Source organism: Carlito syrichta, unplaced genomic scaffold (assembly GCF_000164805.1).
Source record: "Carlito syrichta isolate Samal-C Ts95f unplaced genomic scaffold, Tarsius_syrichta-2.0.1 Scaffold135894, whole genome shotgun sequence".
NCBI lineage: Eukaryota > Metazoa > Chordata > Mammalia > Primates > Tarsiidae > Carlito > Carlito syrichta.
The window spans coordinates 33,620-52,125 of record NW_007079990.1 but is presented as its reverse complement, the minus strand read 5'-3'; the positions used below and the strand labels follow the sequence as shown (position 1 = coordinate 52,125).

At 56.5% G+C, this 18,506-nt stretch overlaps 1 protein-coding gene across 1 annotated transcript in view; it reads left to right on the top strand.

The window, feature by feature from the left end:
- Nucleotides 1-89: 89 nt before the first annotated feature.
- The window catches only part of ABCD1 (ATP binding cassette subfamily D member 1), a 23,045-nt gene continuing 4,628 nt past the window's right edge, over nucleotides 90-18,506 (top strand). Inside the window, exons 1-7 of the mRNA XM_008049639.2 lie at nucleotides 90-1,395; nucleotides 4,158-4,338; nucleotides 12,842-12,984; nucleotides 13,064-13,232; nucleotides 13,987-14,081; nucleotides 16,365-16,510; nucleotides 16,924-17,069. Coding sequence (XP_008047830.1) covers nucleotides 496-1,395; nucleotides 4,158-4,338; nucleotides 12,842-12,984; nucleotides 13,064-13,232; nucleotides 13,987-14,081; nucleotides 16,365-16,510; nucleotides 16,924-17,069 — 1,780 coding nt within the window. The 5' untranslated portion in view covers nucleotides 90-495. The remainder of the gene's footprint in view (nucleotides 1,396-4,157; nucleotides 4,339-12,841; nucleotides 12,985-13,063; nucleotides 13,233-13,986; nucleotides 14,082-16,364; nucleotides 16,511-16,923; nucleotides 17,070-18,506) is intronic.

Here is an 18,506-nt window from a genome sequence, read left to right as displayed (position 1 = left end):
CGCCTCTCGCCCCTCCTCCGCCTCCTCCCCTTCCCCCGACTCGCCCCTGGGGAGGAGTGGGTGGGTGGGGATTCTGGGCTGGTGGCGGAGTCGCTGTCGCTTCAGCCAGGCTACGGAGCGTACAGACGCGCCTGGTGCCCCGGGGAGGGGCCCCACCAGGGGAGGAGGAGGACGAGGTGGAGAGGAAGAGACGCCCTGTCTGCCCAGGAGCTCCGAAGGCTCTGACCCCAGGGGCCGGGGCACTGACGGGAGTGGGAGCCAAGTTCCTCCACTTGGGCTGCCTGAAGAGGCCGCGACCCTGGAGGGCCCCGAGCCCACCGCACCAGGGGCCCCAGCACCACCCCGGGGGCCTAAAGCGACAGTCTCAGGGACCACCGCAAGGTTTCCAGTTGCCTAGACAACGAACCCGGGGTCAGAGCAACAACCCTTCCAGCTACCTGCCTCAACTGCGGCCTCAGGCACGGTCCCAGCCCGGTGCTTGCCAGCCCAGGTGACATGCCGGTGCTCTCCACTCCTCGGCCCTCGCGGGTGACCACGCTGAAGCGCACGGCCGTGGTCCTGGCCCTGGCGGCCTATGGAGTCCACAAAATCTACCCCCTGGTGCGGCAGTGTCTGGCTCCGGCCAGGGGCCCACCGGGGCTGGCCAGGGAGCCCACGCAGGAGGCGCCTGGGGCCTCGGCGGCCAAGGCCGGCATGAACCGGGTGTTCCTGCAGCGGCTCCTGTGGCTCCTGCGGCTGCTGTTCCCCCGAGTCCTGTGCCGGGAGACCGGGCTGCTGGCCCTGCACTCGGGGGCCCTGGTGAGCCGGACGTTTCTGTCGGTGTACGTGGCCCGCCTGGACGGAAGGCTCGCCCGCTGCATCGTGCGCAAGGACCCGCGGGCCTTCGGCTGGCAGCTGCTGCAGTGGCTCTTCATCGCCCTGCCCGCCACCTTCATCAACAGTGCCATCCGCTACCTGGAGGGCCAGCTGGCCCTGTCCTTCCGCAGCCGTCTGGTGGCCCACGCCTACAGCCTTTACTTCGCCCAGCAGACCTACTACCGAGTCAGCAACATGGACGGGCGGCTTCGCAACCCGGACCAGTCTCTGACGGAGGACGTGGTGGCCTTTGCCGCATCCGTGGCCCACCTCTACTCCAACCTGACCAAGCCACTTCTGGATGTGGCCGTGACTTCCTACACCCTGCTTCGAGCGGCCCGCTCCCGCGGAGCCGGCACAGCCTGGCCCTCGGCCATCGCCGGCCTCGTGGTGTTCCTCACGGCCAACGTGCTGCGGGCCTTCTCGCCCAAGTTTGGGGAGCTGGTGGCCGAGGAGGCCCGGCGGAAGGGAGAGCTGCGCTACATGCACTCGCGCGTGGTGGCCAACTCGGAGGAGATCGCCTTCTATGGGGGCCACGAGGTGGGGCAGGTTGAGCGCCTGCACGGAGAGCGTGTCGCGCGAAGCCACGGGCAGGCAGCCCGGGGCAGCAGGGAAAGCCCGGGGCGGGGCGGCAGACCCATGCGAAGGAAGGTGTGGGGAGGCCACGCGAGGGGACGGCCGGCAGGGCCTGGCGGGTGCACTTGGGTATAGAAATGGAGATGAAGTAGGGCGGGATGGCCGGTGCCAGCCGCTGGCGCTCCAGGCCACTTCTGCTTCCTCTCCCCCTCGAGCTTGTCTTGTGGTGGACTTAGTGTTGCCATCCTAGCGGTTTGGGATGCTGAGCTCAGGTCGCCTCACTCCTGCAACCAGCCGGGAGGAAACGCCTGCCTCTGGGAGCGGGAACCACGGGCCGAGGCCTGCTGGCCAGCCCCTCCTGGGCCCCTGGGCCCTTTGAAGGCCGGCGTCCGGCAGAGCTGGCCGGCCAGGCAGGCAGGCATCATGGGCATGACTCAGCCCAAGCGGAGTTTAACGAGCAGCACCCAGCGCAGCGGCCCCAGCGGTGGTGGGACTTAGGGTCATGGCCACCCCCGCCTGAGCCCGCGGGCCTTCCCAGCTACCAGTTGGCTCAGCTGCCTCCCCGCACCCCCAAACCAGGGATGCCCGGCACAGGCCTCCACCACAGCGGGACACACTTCCTGCCTGCCCGTCAGCCGCCCTACCCCTGGCGTGGCCGCCCTTCCGCCTGTGTCCCCAGCACACAGCTCCCTGGTGGGCCAGGGCCAGCCAGGCAGGCGCTGGAAAGGTTACTCCAGGCCAATGCTCCCTTTATCTCGCCTCGGCCCCTCCCCTTCCTCGTGCCTGGGGTTGCAGCTGCCTCAGGCCCTGCCCTCTGCAAGTCGGTTTCGGTTCCCGAGCGCTTCTTGGGGGGAGGGGGACAATGGCATCCGTCTCCTGAAGGCCTGTGTGTGCTCCTGGGTCAGGTGGCCTCTTGCCCCGGGACCTTGTCTCGTTGGTTGTGCACCAGGCAGAAAAGCAGGCTTGTCCCCAGACTCCACAGAGAGGGGCATCCCCAGCACGGCCCAGCCTGCAGATCAGGAGAAAGTGCACCTGGCGACCGCCACAGCCCCTTTCCTGCTCGCCTCTTCTCCCGCACGCCAGGCTGCAGGGCCTTGGCAGGCAGCCGTGGCCTTGGGTGAGGCGTTGGCACATTCCCTGCAGCTACATTGTCAGCCTTGGCTGGTACTCCTGCCAGCTCCCAGCACGAGCCTGGATTGTCAGGGTGCTCAGAGGAGGCGTGCTCACTTCAGGAATGGGAGACCGGGCTTGGGGAAGCTGAGCTCTGGGCAGACCTGGGTGATAGGGAGCAGCAGAGAGATGGCTGTTCCTTGCAAGGACTTCCTCCAGGCTAGCTTAGGGAAGTGGCACATTGGCCAAGAGGGTTGGCTTGCCAGGGCGGGAGGGCCCCACGCACATCCGTGACCTGTCTGTGTCACCGCGGCTGGAAAACTGTGTGGGATGATGGGCCCCCACAGGCAGGCTGATCGCCCTTGCTGTGCAGGCATGTGTCCTATCCCACTCCAGTCCCATTGGCTGATGCCCCCGCCCCCGTGTACGTGGCCTGGGCCCAGATCAGCAGGTCAGGGCAGGAGTGACAGACTGACCAGAGGACAAGCAGCACAATACTCTGTGCTCGCTGGGTTTTCAGCAAGGAGGCTTATTGGAACATATTTGCAGACACACACACACACACACACACACACAACCTCTTGCTGAGAACTAAGTAGACCTTTCTTAATAAGTCAAAGCATCACTTACAAGAATCTACCAGCTCTGCCAGTGTGGTCCAAATTCCCTCACTGTTTGCTGTCACCAGGCTGTGTGGGCTTGGTCGGGTCACTTTGCCTCTCTGGGCTTCCACGTTCTGTTGAGCCATGGACAGTGGGACACGGTGGGAATCAAATGGAGACACATGAAGGCACTTGGCGCATGGTGCCAGACTGGGCAGCTATAGTCTGGTGGGCATGGGGAGGCAAGGCTGAGGCGTGCATCTCCAGAATGAGCCAGGAAACCCATGACCCCTCCGACACCTTATCATGAGCACATCCCAACACCTTTGGCCTCCTCTGCCTATCTGACTGCTGCTGCCACCTCTTCCCTGCAGAACTCCTTTTCCCCTTGTGTCCCCGCCCTGATGTGGCAGGTGGTGGCCGGTGCAAGAAGGGGGACAGGAGGGCAGGGGAGGCCTACCCGCTGTTGAGGAAGGAAGAGCCAGGCCTGCCTGTGGGACTGCCCACAGGGGCGAGACCCATAGGGCCTGACTTGGGAGTGCAGCCTCCTGGTTCCAGTGGGAAAACCCAGGGCAAGTTTCTCACCAAGAGGATTGTGGGAAAGTAGGGGGACAGGGCCTAAGGAGGCCAAAACTGTTGAACCGAGCTTTTTGGAACCGAGAGCATGGGCTTTTGCTCTCCTGGGCCAATCTTGGCTTAGTTCAGGGTTGAGAAATTAGAGCTGATCTCGCAGACAGGAAAACGGTGCTGGGCTCGGCAAGTTTCCTGCCCTGGGCCTGCTTCAGGGCAGAGAGGGAGTGGTGAGCCTCCCAACCTGAGAGGTAGTGAAAAGGGGTCAAGAGTCACGCACCCCAGCTCAGAGCTTGAGACCCAGCCCCGCCTGAGCCTAACCTGCAGCTCTTGGCCGTGTCACTGCCACCGACTGGCATAGCGTGTGTGAGTGGCGCTTGGAGCCTCTCGCCATTGCCCTGCTGGAGTTGCCACAAGGCCCCTCTGTCTCTGTCATCTGGACAGGTGGAGCTGGCTCTGCTGCAGCACTCCTACCAGGACCTGGCCTCGCAGATCAACCTGATCCTTCTGGAACGCCTGTGGTACGTCATGCTGGAGCAGTTCCTCATGAAGTATGTGTGGAGCGCCTCAGGCCTGCTCATGGTGGCCGTGCCCATCATCACTGCCACCGGCTACTCAGAGTCAGGTGAGAGCCAGGACTCCGAGGGACTGGGCACCGGAGCCTTGCCCTCCACTGCCCCTGAGGGCCCAGAGCTCAGCCGGCCCCTGCCCCTTCTGCTGCTGGGACAGGGAGCCCTGCTGGCATCCTTGAGATGATGAGGCTCAGTCTCCTGGTTGCCTTTCGCCCTGTGCGCATGTCATGCTCCTTGGTACCACTCAGCCAGGCGGGGGGCCGCAACTCAGAACACCATGTGTCGCTTCACCAGGCACGTGTACCCTCACACACCTGTCCCTGTCCTCAGCCCAACTGTGATTTGGAGGTGGGAAGATGTGGGCAAAAGCTTGAGTGAGCCCTTTCATCACTCCGGCCTCGGTTTTTCCACCCCTCAGGGTTCTTGTGGGTTGCAGGTGGCAGAGACTTCTGGCCCAAGGCCTCCTGGGGGAGTGGAAAGCCTGTTTTGCCCGTGGCTGGAGCAGCAACCGGGTTTCCTCATTCCCACTGTGGTCCTCTACTGGTTTGCTGCTTACCCATTCTCTTTCCCGTGTGTTAGTGGTTACCCCTGAAAAGGTGAACATGCGTACTTGAAAACAGAGTCAGGTGAATCAATAGCTCCTCCTTCTCCTGGACCATAGAGCACTTGAGCTGCCAGAGCCAACCCCCGTTGGCCATGTCTTTGCAGCCCAGCATAGAGGTGGATTTTACTTTGTTTTTCTTCTCTGCACTCGCCTTATCTGGCCCTGCATGTTGAAACTCGCTCACGTGTTTGCTGATTTCTTTACTCACCGTTTTGTTCATCCATCTCAGTCCTCTTTTCTGCGTCCAGTTACCTCCTTCCACATAGGCGCCCCTTGGGAATTTTTTTAAACTCACAACTGTACTCAGGACAGGAAGACAACTTTTAAAAGTTCTTTCAGCAAGGGTTTTATCATGGGAGATTCTTGGTATTTTGTTGTCTGAAGATATCTTTATTTCACCTTCTTCCAAGGCTAAAGTTCAGTTGACTGTGGGAGTCTGGGCGAACAGTTGTTTTCTCTCAGCCCCTTGACAATATGGCGTTGTCTTCTCGCTTCTTCTGTTACTGTTGCCAAATCTTTTATCAGTTTACTTGTCTTCCCTTAGTGCCCTGTCTTCTTTTGGCTGTGTATATTCATAATTTTCTCTTTCTCTGTAGCATTCTGCGGTTTTCACTGCTGCGTGTTTAGGTGTTGATTTCTGTTTATCCTGCTTGAGACTTCAAATATTCAGGTTCCCCAGTCATTCTGGAAGACTCAGCTATTGTCTTTTCCGATCTTGCCTGGCCCTCATTCCTTTACCCACTTCTGGAGCTCCTGCTAGACACATGCTTGACTTTTCGTTCTCTTCATTGCCTCTCTTCATCTCTCTCTCTCTTTTTCTTTTCTTTTTGAGTCAGAGTCTCACTCTGTCACCCAGGCTGGAGTACAGCGGCATGCTCATGGTCACTGTAGCCTCAGTCTGCTGGGCTTAGGCCATCCTTCCGTTTCAGCCTCTCAGGTAGCTGGGACTACAAGTGTGTGCCACCATGCACAGCTAATTTTTTTGTTGTTGTTTTTGAGTTGGAGTTTCACTCTGTTGCCCAGACTGGAGTGCAGTGGCCACTCCCAGCCACCGCAGCCTTGCCCTGCTGGGCTCCAGCCATCCTTCCGCCTCAGCCTTCCAAGTAGCCAGAACTACAGGCATGCGCTACCACGCCCAGCTGATTTTTGATTTATTATAGAGATGAGGTCTCACCAAGTTGCCCGGGCGGATCTTAAACCAACAGGCTTAGGCAATCCCCTCGCCTCAGCCTCCCAAAGTGCTGGGATTACAGGCTGAGCCACCGAGCCCGGCCTAATTTTTTGATTTATTGTAGAGATGAGCTCTTGCATTTTGCTCAGGCTGGTCTCGAACCCCTGGGCTCAGGCAGTCCTCTCGCCCCCACCTCCCAAAGTGCTGGAATTACAGGTGTGAGCCACCGTGCCTGGCTCTTCACCTCTCTTGACTGTTTCCCATCAAACACTGTCTGTGTGATTCTCAGGAGAGCTCTCCAGGTCTTCTTCCTGCTCACTGATTCACCAGTTTTCTCTTCGGCTGCATCGAATTTGAATTTTTTTCACATTTCTGTGACTATTTCTGTAAGTTCTATTTGATTGTTTCAAATAAACTTTTGGAAATAGAGACCAGCAACCCCCTCAGGTCCCCTCCCACTGTGGGAGCTCTTCTGTCCTCTTAATAAATCCAGCTTTCTAAAAAAAAAATGGAAATGTTCTTTTCCAAATAGAAATTTCTGACTGTTTTTGTATACATCTTATTTACTTGTTTTTCTTTTTGGCTGCTCCTTTCATGCTGTGTTTTGTATTAATCATACTTAGTCCGTAGTCTCTGTCCAGTGATCCGGCCGTCTGAAGTCCTTGCAGGCCTCACCCACCTTTGTCTTCTGCTGGTCTTCACTCATGGTGGATTATTTCTTCGTGGATTTTGCCGCAAGACCTCCAGGGGAATGGGTGTAGCCTGGATGGGTCGTGTAATTCCATATTTCCTTGTGTTGTGGCCAACATTACAAGGTAATTAACCAGCTGGAGGCCATTTTCAGGTTAACATCTCAGCCTGGGGAGGGGGGGATCCCTGAGCTTGCAGGTAGTATTCATTCAAATGTGTTTGAACCTCAGACACAGACACATCATTACAAATTCTTAGAAGGGAACTCTTGTTCGGTGCACCTGGAACCCAGGCTAAGCAAAGCAAGCTTCCTGACCTCCTTCCTCTCCCCGTCTGTCTTTGGGAATTTCAAGGGAGCACCAGCTGCTTGCTTCTCGCTTGCTCCTGGGATTTCCCCTGCTTTCTTCAGGCACGGCTCTGCTTTAAACAGTTGTGCTACGTTCTGCTGATCGAGTTTGGTGGTAAAAGGGTTTGCGGTTACGTATACACATATGTATGAATATCAACATATACGTGTGTGTGTGTTATATACACACACATATGCGCCCCCGCCTGGAGTTGAGCCCCAGCCCCACCCAAGCCTAACCCGCAGCTCTTGGCCTCGCCATGGCCACCAGCTGGTGCAGTGTGTGAGTGGCACTTGGGGCCTCTCCCCGTTGCCCCGCTGGAGCTGCCACAAGGCCTCTCTGTCTCTGTTGTCTGGCCTGGCTTGTTTCAGGAACAGAAGTGTCTGGTTCTCTCCTGTTCCTGTTTCCACATGTGGCTTCCATACCCTCGGCTGTCTGTCTTTCTCTGGGTGCTCCCCAAGAAGAGTCAAATTCAGGGACGGGGTGTGCCTTGAGCGAGGTGTGGGTGCCTGACCCAGGCGACACCGCCGACCCAGAGCATGGAGACCAGTCCGTGAGCAAACGCCTGCAGCCACTTGGCTCTATGCTGTGCCAGCTTTGTGGGCAGCTCAAGAAGCATGAGCTACTGTCCCTGCCCTCGTAGCCCTTAAAGTCATTAAGCCTTGAAGGTGGGAGCTGCTCCCTTCCCCCTTGCTGGCTTCACTTCTCTATGGTCTCCTCGTTCTTCCCACAAGCGCCAGGCCTGCTTCTGCCTCTGGGCCTTTGCCGGAGCCCAGGTCCCTCCCTGGGTCTGAGCTCTGTGTGCAGCCTCACCAGGCATGGCTAGCCTGCCCCTCTCGGCCCTCCCCACCTTCCTGCTCTTCCCAGCCCCGAGCAGCACTGAGCGCTGTATAGCACTTCTCTCTCTCCCTCCCTCAGACTGCAGGCATTGTGAGGGTAGGATTTTTGTCTGTTTTGTCCCTGTTGTGTCCCCAGCACCCAGTGGCCAGTGAGGGCCCCAGGTGCCTGGAGGAAGCCAGGGGCACTGGGGGCCATGGGAGAAGGCCAGCACTTACCAGCTGGACAAGAGTTCCCTAAGCTATGCTCTGCTGCCCGCAGGCGGAGGGCTCAGGAGCAGGCAGGGCCATGGCTCCCTTCCCAGCCCAGAGGCCTTCCTGCATCTTGCTCCTGGGCCCTGGTCTTGGCTGCACAAAGACCTGCAGGCCCCTTCCCTATGTCCACAGTGACTGACCAGCTCTCAGAACATTTGGGGTGGGGGGTTTGTATCCCCACTGTCTACTGGGGCTGTGTCCTTGAGAGCATGGTGGGAAGGAAGGCCCCAGGGCTTAGACTTGTAGATTTAACACTTCCCACCCCCTGCCAGGTTCTTTTCCCTGGTTTCCTGGGCCGAGTCCCAAAAGGCAGTGTGAGGGCACTGTGTCCATCCATCCTGTCCCCTTTCCACTCCACACTGCTGAGCTGACTCCGTTCCTTGTTGCCTCCCCCCTCCTACCTTTGAGCTCCATGCCTCCCACCTCAGCATCCCTTGTGCCTCTGGACAGCGTCCTCCGGCACTTCACAGAACTTTCCTTCCTGCCACTTCAGCCCACTCCCCAGACCATCAGAGCTAGCCTTCTTACCCCGCCCCCCTTCCACCACCATTTCTAGAAGATTCCTCATGTAAAACCCTTGCTTCTCCGAGGGCACTAAGGGTCAAGAGAGTCAAGGCCATTGATAAGGGAAGGTTGAGGGTGCTGCCATGGCGTCTAAACTATGAAAGAAGAGCAGGTAAAGACAGGAGCAGCTCCTAGGAGAAACAAGGCCAAGCAGGATGACCGTTGGCACAGAGGTCAAAGACCATGGTTTAGAGGGAGAGGTCAGAAAGTGGAACCTTCGTGTTCCAAAGACAAACAGCCCTGGATGTTGGATAACACAGTCCAGGTGTGTCCCAGGAAGGGCTGACAGCAATGGTGCAGGACAGAGCAGGGGCCAGTCTAGGTGGAGGGAGCTGGTTGTAACGAGAAGCAAAGCCATTCTGGTTGAGTATGACAGAGACTAAAAAAGAAAAAAATTGTTTTGTTTTTTCTTTCTTTTTTTTTTTAATTGAAGTCTCACTCTGTCTCCCAGACTGGAGTGCAGTGGCCGCTCCGGCCACCGCAGCCTCGACCTGCTCAGCCTTCCAAGTAGCTGGAACTACAGGCGCATGCTACCACGCCCGGCTAATTTTTGATTTATTGTAGAGATGAGGTCTCGCCAAGTTGCCCAGGCGGGTCTCAAACCCGCGGGCTCAGGCAATCCACTCACATCAGCCTCCCAAGGCGCAGGATTACAGGCTGAGCCACCAAGCCCGGCTTGTTTTTTTCTAATAAAGAAACAGGCTGGGAATAGTGGCTCACGCCTGCAATCCCAGCTCTTTGGAAAGCTGAGGCAGGGGGATCACTTTAACCCAGGAGTTCAAGACCTCGTCTCTACCAAAAAAATCAGCCAGTCATGGTGACGTGTGCCTGTAGTCCCAGCTACTCGGGAGGTTGAAGAGGGAGAATCACTTGAGCCCAGGAGGTTGAGGCTGCAGTGAGCTGTGATCATGCCACAGCACTCCAGTCTAGGCTACAGAGTGAGACCCTGACTCAAAAAAAAGGAAAAAGAAAGAAAAGAAAAAGCCAGTTGGCTGCTGGCCCATTTTTAAAATTAATGTTATTTAGCTCTAATTAACATACCACATAATTCACCCTTTCAAAATTTTCAATTCAGTGGTTTTTAATATATTCACAGAGTTGTCCAGTCATCTCAAAGCCCAGAATGTTTTTATTATCCCCAAAAGAAACCCCAGACCTCATGAGCATCACTCATCTGCCTCTTTCCCTAGGGATGTGCCCATTCTGGACATTTCACAGAAACAGGATCATACAGTACGTGACCTTTTATGACTTGCTTCTTTCACTTAGCATCATGTCTTCTTTTCTTTTCTTTATTTTCTTTTCTTTTCTTTTTTTTTTTGAGTTGGAGTCTCACTCCATCACCCAGGCAGTGTCAACCTGCTGGGCTCCGGCAATCCTTCCGCCTCAGCCTTCCAAGTAGCCAGAACTATAGGCGCTCACTACCATGCCTGGCTACTTGTTGATTTATCGTAGAGACGAGGTCTCGCCAAGTTGCCCAGGCTGGTCTCAAACCCACGGGCTCGGGGAATCCACTTGCCTCGGCCTCCCAGAGTGCTGGGATTGCAGGCTGAGCCACCAAGCCCGGCCAGCATCATGTTTTCAAGGCTCATCCATGTTGTAAGATGACTCAGTACTTCCTCTTTATGGCTGGATAATATTCCATTGTGTGGATGTATCACAATTTCTTTATCCATTCACTCATTGATGGACATTTGGGTTGTTTCCACATTTTGACTATTGTGAGTAATGCTGCCGTGAACATTCACATACAAGTCTCTCTGTGGACAAATACTTTTCTTTCTCCTGGGTGGATTTCTAGGTGTGGGCTTGCTGGGTCATGTGGTTCCTCTCTGGCTAACCTTTTGAGGAGCTGCCAGACTTCTCCACAGTGACCGCACCGTGTGACTTCCCACGGCGATCGTGGGGACTCTGGCTTCTCCTCATCCTGGCCTGTGCTGGTTATGACCCCCTCTTCATCCTAGCCACCCTCGTGACTGGGAGGTGGGGTCTCTTGGTGGCTTTGGTCTGCATTTCCTGATGACAGTGGTGTTGACCACCTTTGTATGTGCTTAGTAGCCATGGGCATGTCTTCCATCAGACCCTTTGCCCATTGTTTGATCGGGTTATCTCCCTGTTGTTGACTTGTAAAAAGTCTTTGTACATTCTGGATATGTGGCTTACAAGTATTTTCTCCCAGTTTGTAGGTTGTCTTTTCACTTTGGTTTTTTTGTGTGTATGTTTGTTTTTGAGTCAGGGTCTCATTCTGTCACTCAGGTTAGAGTACAGTTAGCACAGTCATGGCTCACTGCAGCCTCAGCCTCCCAGGCTCAGGCGATCCTCCTGCTTCAGCCTCCTGAGTAACTGGAGCTACAGGCATGCACCACCATGCCTGGTTAATTTTTTTATTTTTTATTTTTGTAGAGATGAGGTCTTGCTATTTAGCCTAGGCCGACTCAAGCAATCCTCCTTCCTCGGCCTCCCAAAGTGCCGGGATTACAAGTGTGAGCCACCGCGCCCAGCCCTTTTCACCTTCTTGATGGTGTTCTTTGGTGCACCAAAGTCTTTGACTTTGATGAGATTCCATTGCTCTGTTTTTCTTTTTTTTTTTTCTTTTTGAGTTGGAGTCTCACTCGGTCGCCCAGACTGGAGTGCAGTGGCACGCTCACGGCCACCGCAGCCTCGACTGGCTGGGCTCCAGCGATCCTTCCGCCTCAGCCTTCCAAGTAGCTGGAACTACAGGCCCGCACTACCATGGATGGCTAATTTTTTTGATTTATGGTAGCGGCTCTGTTTTTCTTTTGTTGCTCATGCTTTTGCCATCACATTTAAGGAGCCATTGCCATATCCAGAGTTGTGAAACTTTCCCAATTTTCTTGTAAGAGTTTTCTATTTTAGCTCTTACACGTCAACAAGTTAGCTTGTGTGTATGTGAGGTAGGGGTCATCCTCCTACATTTGGGTGGATGGATAGATAGATGTAAGGGAGGAGCCCAGAAAATAGAATTATTTTTGGAGGGCAGGCCCTTTGTATTACTAGTCCAGGCTTCCCCCACTAGATAAGGGTTCTAGAAATCTGTTGGCATCAGTGTACCAGCTAGTGCTGTGAGAGGCTGCGTTCGACTTCGGTGAATTTTTTTTTTTTTTTTTAGATTCTTTTAACACGTTTGCCCATTTCATGATGGGTGATTAATGAGTGCACCTGCCCACACCAGGCTGAATGAATGTTCAGCATTTTTTGACCAAAAACATCATGACCTCCATGCCCCACCCTCCCTATTCACCTGATCTCGCCCCAGCAAACTTTTTGTTTCCCCCATGAAAAAAAGTCCTCAAGGGGGATTTTTTTTTTATTTTATTTTTCTTTGCCGATGTGGAAGAGGTAAAACAAAAAACCAGCAGAAGCACTAAAAGGCATCAGAAGTGATGAGTTCAAAAACTGTTTTGAGCAGCGGAAAAAACACCTCCATAGGTGTATTGCATCCAACAGAGAGTACTTTGAAGGTGACTAAAGTTTAAACATGTAAGAATAAATATACATTTTTTTATTTTTGTTTTATTTGATTTTATTTTTTGAGTTGGAGTCTCACTCCTTCGCTCAGGCTGGAGTGCAGTGGCACACACGCTCATGGCCACACCGGCGTAGACCTGCTGGGCTCCGGCGATCCTTCTGCCTCAGCCTTCAAGTAGCCGGAACTACAGACGTGCGTTACCATGCTCAGCTATTTGTTTATTTTATTGTAGAGACGAGATCTCGCCAAGTTGCCTGGGCTGGTCCCGAACCCATGGGCTCAGGCAATCCAGTCGCCTTAGCCTCCCAAAATGCTAGGATTACAGGCTGAGCCACCGAGCCCAGCCAGTATACATTTTTTAAAAATAAATTCTGGGTTTTTTGGGTCCCCCTTTATGGATGGATGGATGGATGGATGGATGGATGAGTGGGTGAATAGATAGATAGATAGATAGATAGATAGTGAATAGCTAGATAGATAGATCGATCCTGCTGTCCCAGCACCATTTGCCGAAGAGCTTCATCTTTCCTTCCAGTGGCCCATTTCTGACTTTCTGTTGTCTCTGCCCTCCCTGCCACCCACCCCCTTGTGCCTCGCAGACTCAGAGGCTGTGAAGAAGGCAGCCTTGGAGAAGGAGGAGGAGGAGCTAGTGAGCGAGCGCACGGAGGCCTTCACCATTGCCCGCAACCTCCTCACAGCGGCCGCAGATGCCATTGAGCGGATCATGTCGTCATACAAGGAGGTACCCCCGGCCCAGCCCCCACCCTTGCCATGCCTCTCCCCGCAGCTGCCAGGGCTGAGCCAGGCCACCCTCCCCACAGGTGACAGAGCTGGCTGGCTACACAGCCCGAGTGCACGAGATGTTCCAGGTGTTTGAAGATGTCCAGCACTGTCGCTTCAAGAGGCCTGGGGAGCCAGAGGACGCTCAGGCAGGTTCGGGGGCCATGGCACGGTCTGGCGTACGCCTGGAGGGGTCCCTAAAGATCCGAGGTAAGACCGCGCCTCCCTGCGAAGTGCCTCCGCCCGTCTCTGCCTTCCCACCGTGAGACTGACTTGCCGCCCTGGCTCCGGCCATTCCCACTCCAGCACTCCAAGACTGCCGTGTGGCCCAGCCCATTGCAGTTGACTCAGGAGGGAAGGACAGCCTGGCAGGGTCTGAGAGGACTTCTGCCGGGTTGAGCTGGGCCCCTGGGGAGGGTTTCTGGTCCAACAGCCTTCCTTCCCAGAGCAGCCGCTGCCAGCCACCCTGCTGATTCACCCTTCTGGGGCTCCTGGCCTGGATTATACTCTCCAAATAAGGGGGATGTGGTCCCCAGGTGTGGGGGATCCTGCACCCAGACAGGGCAGCAAGAGAAGGTTGCAGTCAGTGTGACAGCATGGGAGGGCCTGGCATGCCAGCTGCCAGCTACAGCAGAACAGGGTGCCAAGAAAAGGGCCCTGGGTATTGCAGCCACCTTGAGATGGTACTAGGAGCCGTGGGCTGCAAAGCAGGAGTAGAGGCTCATGCCTCAGGTTCCCGGGCCCGGTACCAGGTGCTAGGGGCGGAGTCTGGCTTGGAGAGAGACCTGGCTGTGTTCCCACGGGGTCCTGGAACGAGGGTGCTGGTTGGGAATCCACTGGCATGCTATTGGGGCAGATAGGCCCGTGCCCAGGGGCAAGAAGGTGCAGCCGGGGACATGCAGAACCCACCCGACGCAGAGGGCATGCGCTGCTCCCTCGCCTCCTTCCTCCATTCTCCCTGCAGGCCAGGTGGTGGACGTGGAGCAGGGGATCATCTGTGAGAACATTCCTATCATCACGCCTGCAGGAGAGGTGGTGGTGGCCAGCCTCAACATCAGGGTAGGTCCTGTGGGGGAGGGCCGCCTGGCCTGGCCACATCTGCAGGTCTCAACCCCTGACCTCCCACCCGCCTGTGCTGGCAAGAGCTATTGTCCCCAGAGCTATGTGGCAAGTGGGCCAAGGTCGAGGTGAGAGACCAACATGTCTCTGTTCATTCTGGGGTGATAGAGTCAGGGCTGATAAAAGAGACTAGTGATTACCAGGATTGGCCAAGGGTCACCCACGCGTTCCTGTTGTCCGTTGCCAACTCCCCCCCCCCTCCTGAGAAAGCCAGGGACTCTGGTTGAGCTCTAGCCACTCTCCCACCTGGACACCTTGCTGTGTAGCTCATGGGGGAGGGGGGTGTTCTGCCCCATGTGCTTTGAGAAGCCCCCAGCACAAGGTTTGTGTGGTGGACACAGCCTGGCCCACTGAAGAGGGTTCCCAGGAAGGCCACGAAAAGGAATCCCTGGGAGCTGAGCTGTCCACAGGCCACCGAGAGGCCATGGGTTTAAATGGGGCCAGAAGTGATAGAGTGAGAGGAAGACTAGGCTGGGGACATGGGAGGAGGAAGTGAGAGGGAGTCATTCATTCAACCAATATCCCCGAACTTTGAGCTGGGCACTAGAAACCAGAAGTAAATCGGGGGCCCTGCCCTCAGGGAGTTTCCGCTTTGGGGAGACACAGAAGTGTTATAGAGGCCCCCCAGTTTGGCAGCTGTTCAGGGGAAAGCAGGGACACAAGAAAAGTGGTCACCATGCCTGGGGGTAGTGGAGGTCAAAAGAAACTCTGCCCAGGAGCCATCACGAGCTGGTAGACGGACAGCACGGTGAAGAATGCCTCCTGCAGGGGTGGGGAGGGGCCGAGGGGCCTTGGCCTGGCAGGGGAATAAGCAGAGAAGAGGGATCATGCTGGGGCTCTGTCACCCCTGGCAGTGGTCACTCAGAGGGTAACTGGGGGAGCCACCCACCAGGAGGTCTCAGGTGGGTGGTTTCCAGACTGGCCCCAGGAAATCTTGGGGCAGTGGTGGCAAGACCCAAGGCACAGCCCTCTGGTGTGACACCCAGCCCCAACTGTATGGGTGTACTGGGGCTGCCATCACAAAGGCCCACAAACCCAATGGCTATAACACTAGAAATGAATGGCCTCCCAGTTCTGGAGACCGGAAGTCTGAGATCCCAGTATCCTTCCAAGGGCCGTGAGAAAGAGTCCGGCCCTGGCCTCTCTCCCAGCTTCTGGTCTGCTGGCCGTCTTTGGCTCCTGCTGCATCAGCATGACCTCTGGCTCTGCCTCCACATGGCATCCTCCCTCTGGGCATCTCTGTGCCCACATGTCCCCTTTGCATAAGACACTGGTCCTATTGGATTAGGGACCACCCTACTCCAGTGTGACCTCATCTCGGTCTAATGACATCTGCAGTGACCTAACACCAAATAGAGTCATACTCTGAAACACTGAGGTTAGGGTCCAACAAATGGATTTGGGGGGCCACAATCCCACCTATAACCCTGAAGTGAGCCAAAGGCCACATCCTCAGATCTTCCCAGGAGCCCCATGTGGTGGGTTTCACAGGTAAGGAAACATGCATAGTGAGGGAAGGGCCAAGTATGGCAGTGGTGACCTGGTCATCTGTGCCCCAGGGTGCTGACTCCATGCTCACGCTCTCCCCATCCCCTCCTCCCTGCACATGGCCACCTCTAGCCTGCTGACATTTTCCCCATAGTGGGCATTTCTATAACTTATGCAGGAATAATGAGATCTGTGGATCAGGGGGCCTGTGGTCCTTGTCAGGGCCCAGGGGCCAAAGCGGCATCTCTGTGGCACGTGATCACTGTGGAGGCAGCAGGGACTTGGGGGCGGGAGGAGGCAGTGGGGTGTATTCTATAACCAGAGCTGTAAGGAAGGTGTCTGTCGGGGCAGTTCCTCCGGGGATGGAGATGCGACCCTCTCTCAGGTTCCCAGTGTGGTGGGAGTCCAGCGGGATGGAGGGTGGCACTGACTGCTTGGAACACAGCCGTCCATTTGGTGTGGCAAAGAAAGCCTCTCCTCTTGTGCTGGTCCCGTGCTGTGAGGACATATCAAGTCCCCTGGAGGGGACTGGGCTGGGTCTTACCCATTCCCATGTCCTGGGCCGGGCATTTTGTCAGCGCTGGATGCCAGACCCATCCCCCAGGCCACAGAGGCCCTTCCCAAGTGATCAGGAATGGCCTGCCCGGCGGCTCAGGTGCTGGGGCTTCCTGAGGCTGGGAAGGAGGCCATGGGTGTAGGGGCCCACACGCTCAGGTGCCACGTTCTCCTCCACAGGTGGAAGAAGGCATGCACCTGCTCATCACGGGCCCCAACGGCTGCGGCAAAAGCTCCCTGTTCCGCATCCTGGGCGGGCTGTGGCCCACGTATGGTGGTGTGCTCTACAAGCCCCCGCCCCAGCGAATGTTCTACATCCCTCAGAGGTGAGCGCTGGCGGGAGCGGAGGGCCGGCCGAGACCCACCTGCCTCCCTCCTCCTGCCTTGCCCCTCCCCACTTCCCCTGCCTGTGCAGTCCAGCAGGGGTCCAGGCGAGCACACCAAGGGGCTGTCCCCAGAGCCCGAGGGCCTGTGGCGTCCACTCCCTGTCCATGGCAGAGGCGTGCAGGGAGTGTGCACACACCCCGTGTGTGTGTGTGTGTGTGTGTGTGTGTGTGTGTGTCTGTGTCTGTGTGTGTGCGCGTGCATGCGCGCGCACAGGCTGGTGCTGATGTCTGGGGGTGCACATGGCGTGGAGTGTGGACACTGTCTGGGAGCCCATTGTGCAGCCCACTCGGGCTCAGGGCATCCTCGGGGTGGTGAGCGGCCCTTCCTCTGTGGACACGCAGCTTTCCCACAGGCCCTACATGTCCGTGGGCTCCCTGCGCGACCAGGTGATCTACCCAGACTCGGTGGAGGACATGCGGAGGAAGGGCTACTCAGAGCAGCACCTGGAGACCATCCTGGACATCGTACACCTGCACCACATCCTGCAGCGAGAGGGAGGTAGGCGCCGCCCTTTGTCCCAAGACTCATGGGGAACCTGCTGCCCCTTGCCCTGGCCTCTCCCCTGTAGCCTCCAGGGGAGGAAGATTATCTCAATACCCGGGAGTCTAGAGTGCCAGGTGCCACGAGGCGGGGCAGAGGGTACTGCCTGAGACCCACCTACCAGGGAGGATCAGCGGTAAACAGGTGGCCCCGGGTGGCATGAGCATACTAGGGAAGGGGGCATCGAGCAGGGGCTCATACCTCGTCAGGGTCCCGGGACACCCTCTGCCAGAGAAGAGAGGTCTGAGCCAAGACTTCAGAGCCAGGGGCCAGCAGGGCAGAGTGCAGCCAACGGGGCTGGTGCTAGGAAGGGGCTGGCTCACAGAGGACCCTCTGGAAGGGCTGTGGGCGGGGTGGGGGCAGCTGGGGCGGACGGGAGCGCAGGCGTGCAGAATGGCTGCTTGCAGGACGCCGTGCAGCGGCTCTGGGTGTGCATGGCAGAGCAGAGCCCAGGAGGACTCGACACGGAGCCCATGGGGAGTGAGACAGGCTGCTGGCAGGGGCAGGTGTCCTGCACTGGGCTCAGCAAGGGACACTGCTTGTCTACAATGTCCACTGTACCCAGAAAGAGAAACGGTGGCACGAGAGGGTGTTTTGTCCGGGGCTTATCAAGGAACATTGCTCCTCGGCAACATCCATTGTGCCCGGAAGGAAAGAGGGCTGCGGGGACAGGAGGGGGACGAGCACAATCTGAACCTCAGGGTTCTGCTTCCAGCCCCTGCCGCTTGGCGCACGATGTCCTTGAGCAGACAACACACCTCTCTGAGACTCCCTGTGCCCATATAAGGAGAGAGATACCAATCCCTCCCTCAGTGGCAGCATAAAAATAAATCACTCCTAGGCCAGGCACTGTGGCTTATGGTTATAATCCCAACACTTTGGGAGGCTGAGGGGTGAGGATCCTTGAAGCCAGGAGTTCGAGGCCAACCTGAGCAGCGTACTGAGATCTCATTTCTATCCAAAAAAATGTTTTTAAAGCAGTGACTCCTCTAAGGACCATCGTGGGTTTTTAGGAAACAGCAAAGGATGTGGCAATTCTGGAAGATTTTTCACAGGTATTGTCACCCACCTGTGCAGAAAAGGGGGGACTAGCCGGGCTCGGTGGCTCAGCCTCTAATCCCACGCCTTTGGGAAGCTGAGGTGAGTAGATTGCCTGAGCCCGCGGGTTCGAGGCCCCCCTGGGCAACTTGGCGAAACCTCATCTCTACAATCAATCAGAAAATCAGCCGGGCGTGGTAGCGCGCGCCTGTAGTTCCAGCCACTCGGAAGGCCGAGGCGGAAGGATCGCCGGAGCCCGGCAGGTCGTGGCTGCGGTGGCCGGGAGTGGCCACTGCACTCAGTCTAGGCAACAGTGAGACTCCAACTCAAAAAAAAATAAATAAATCAAGAAATTAG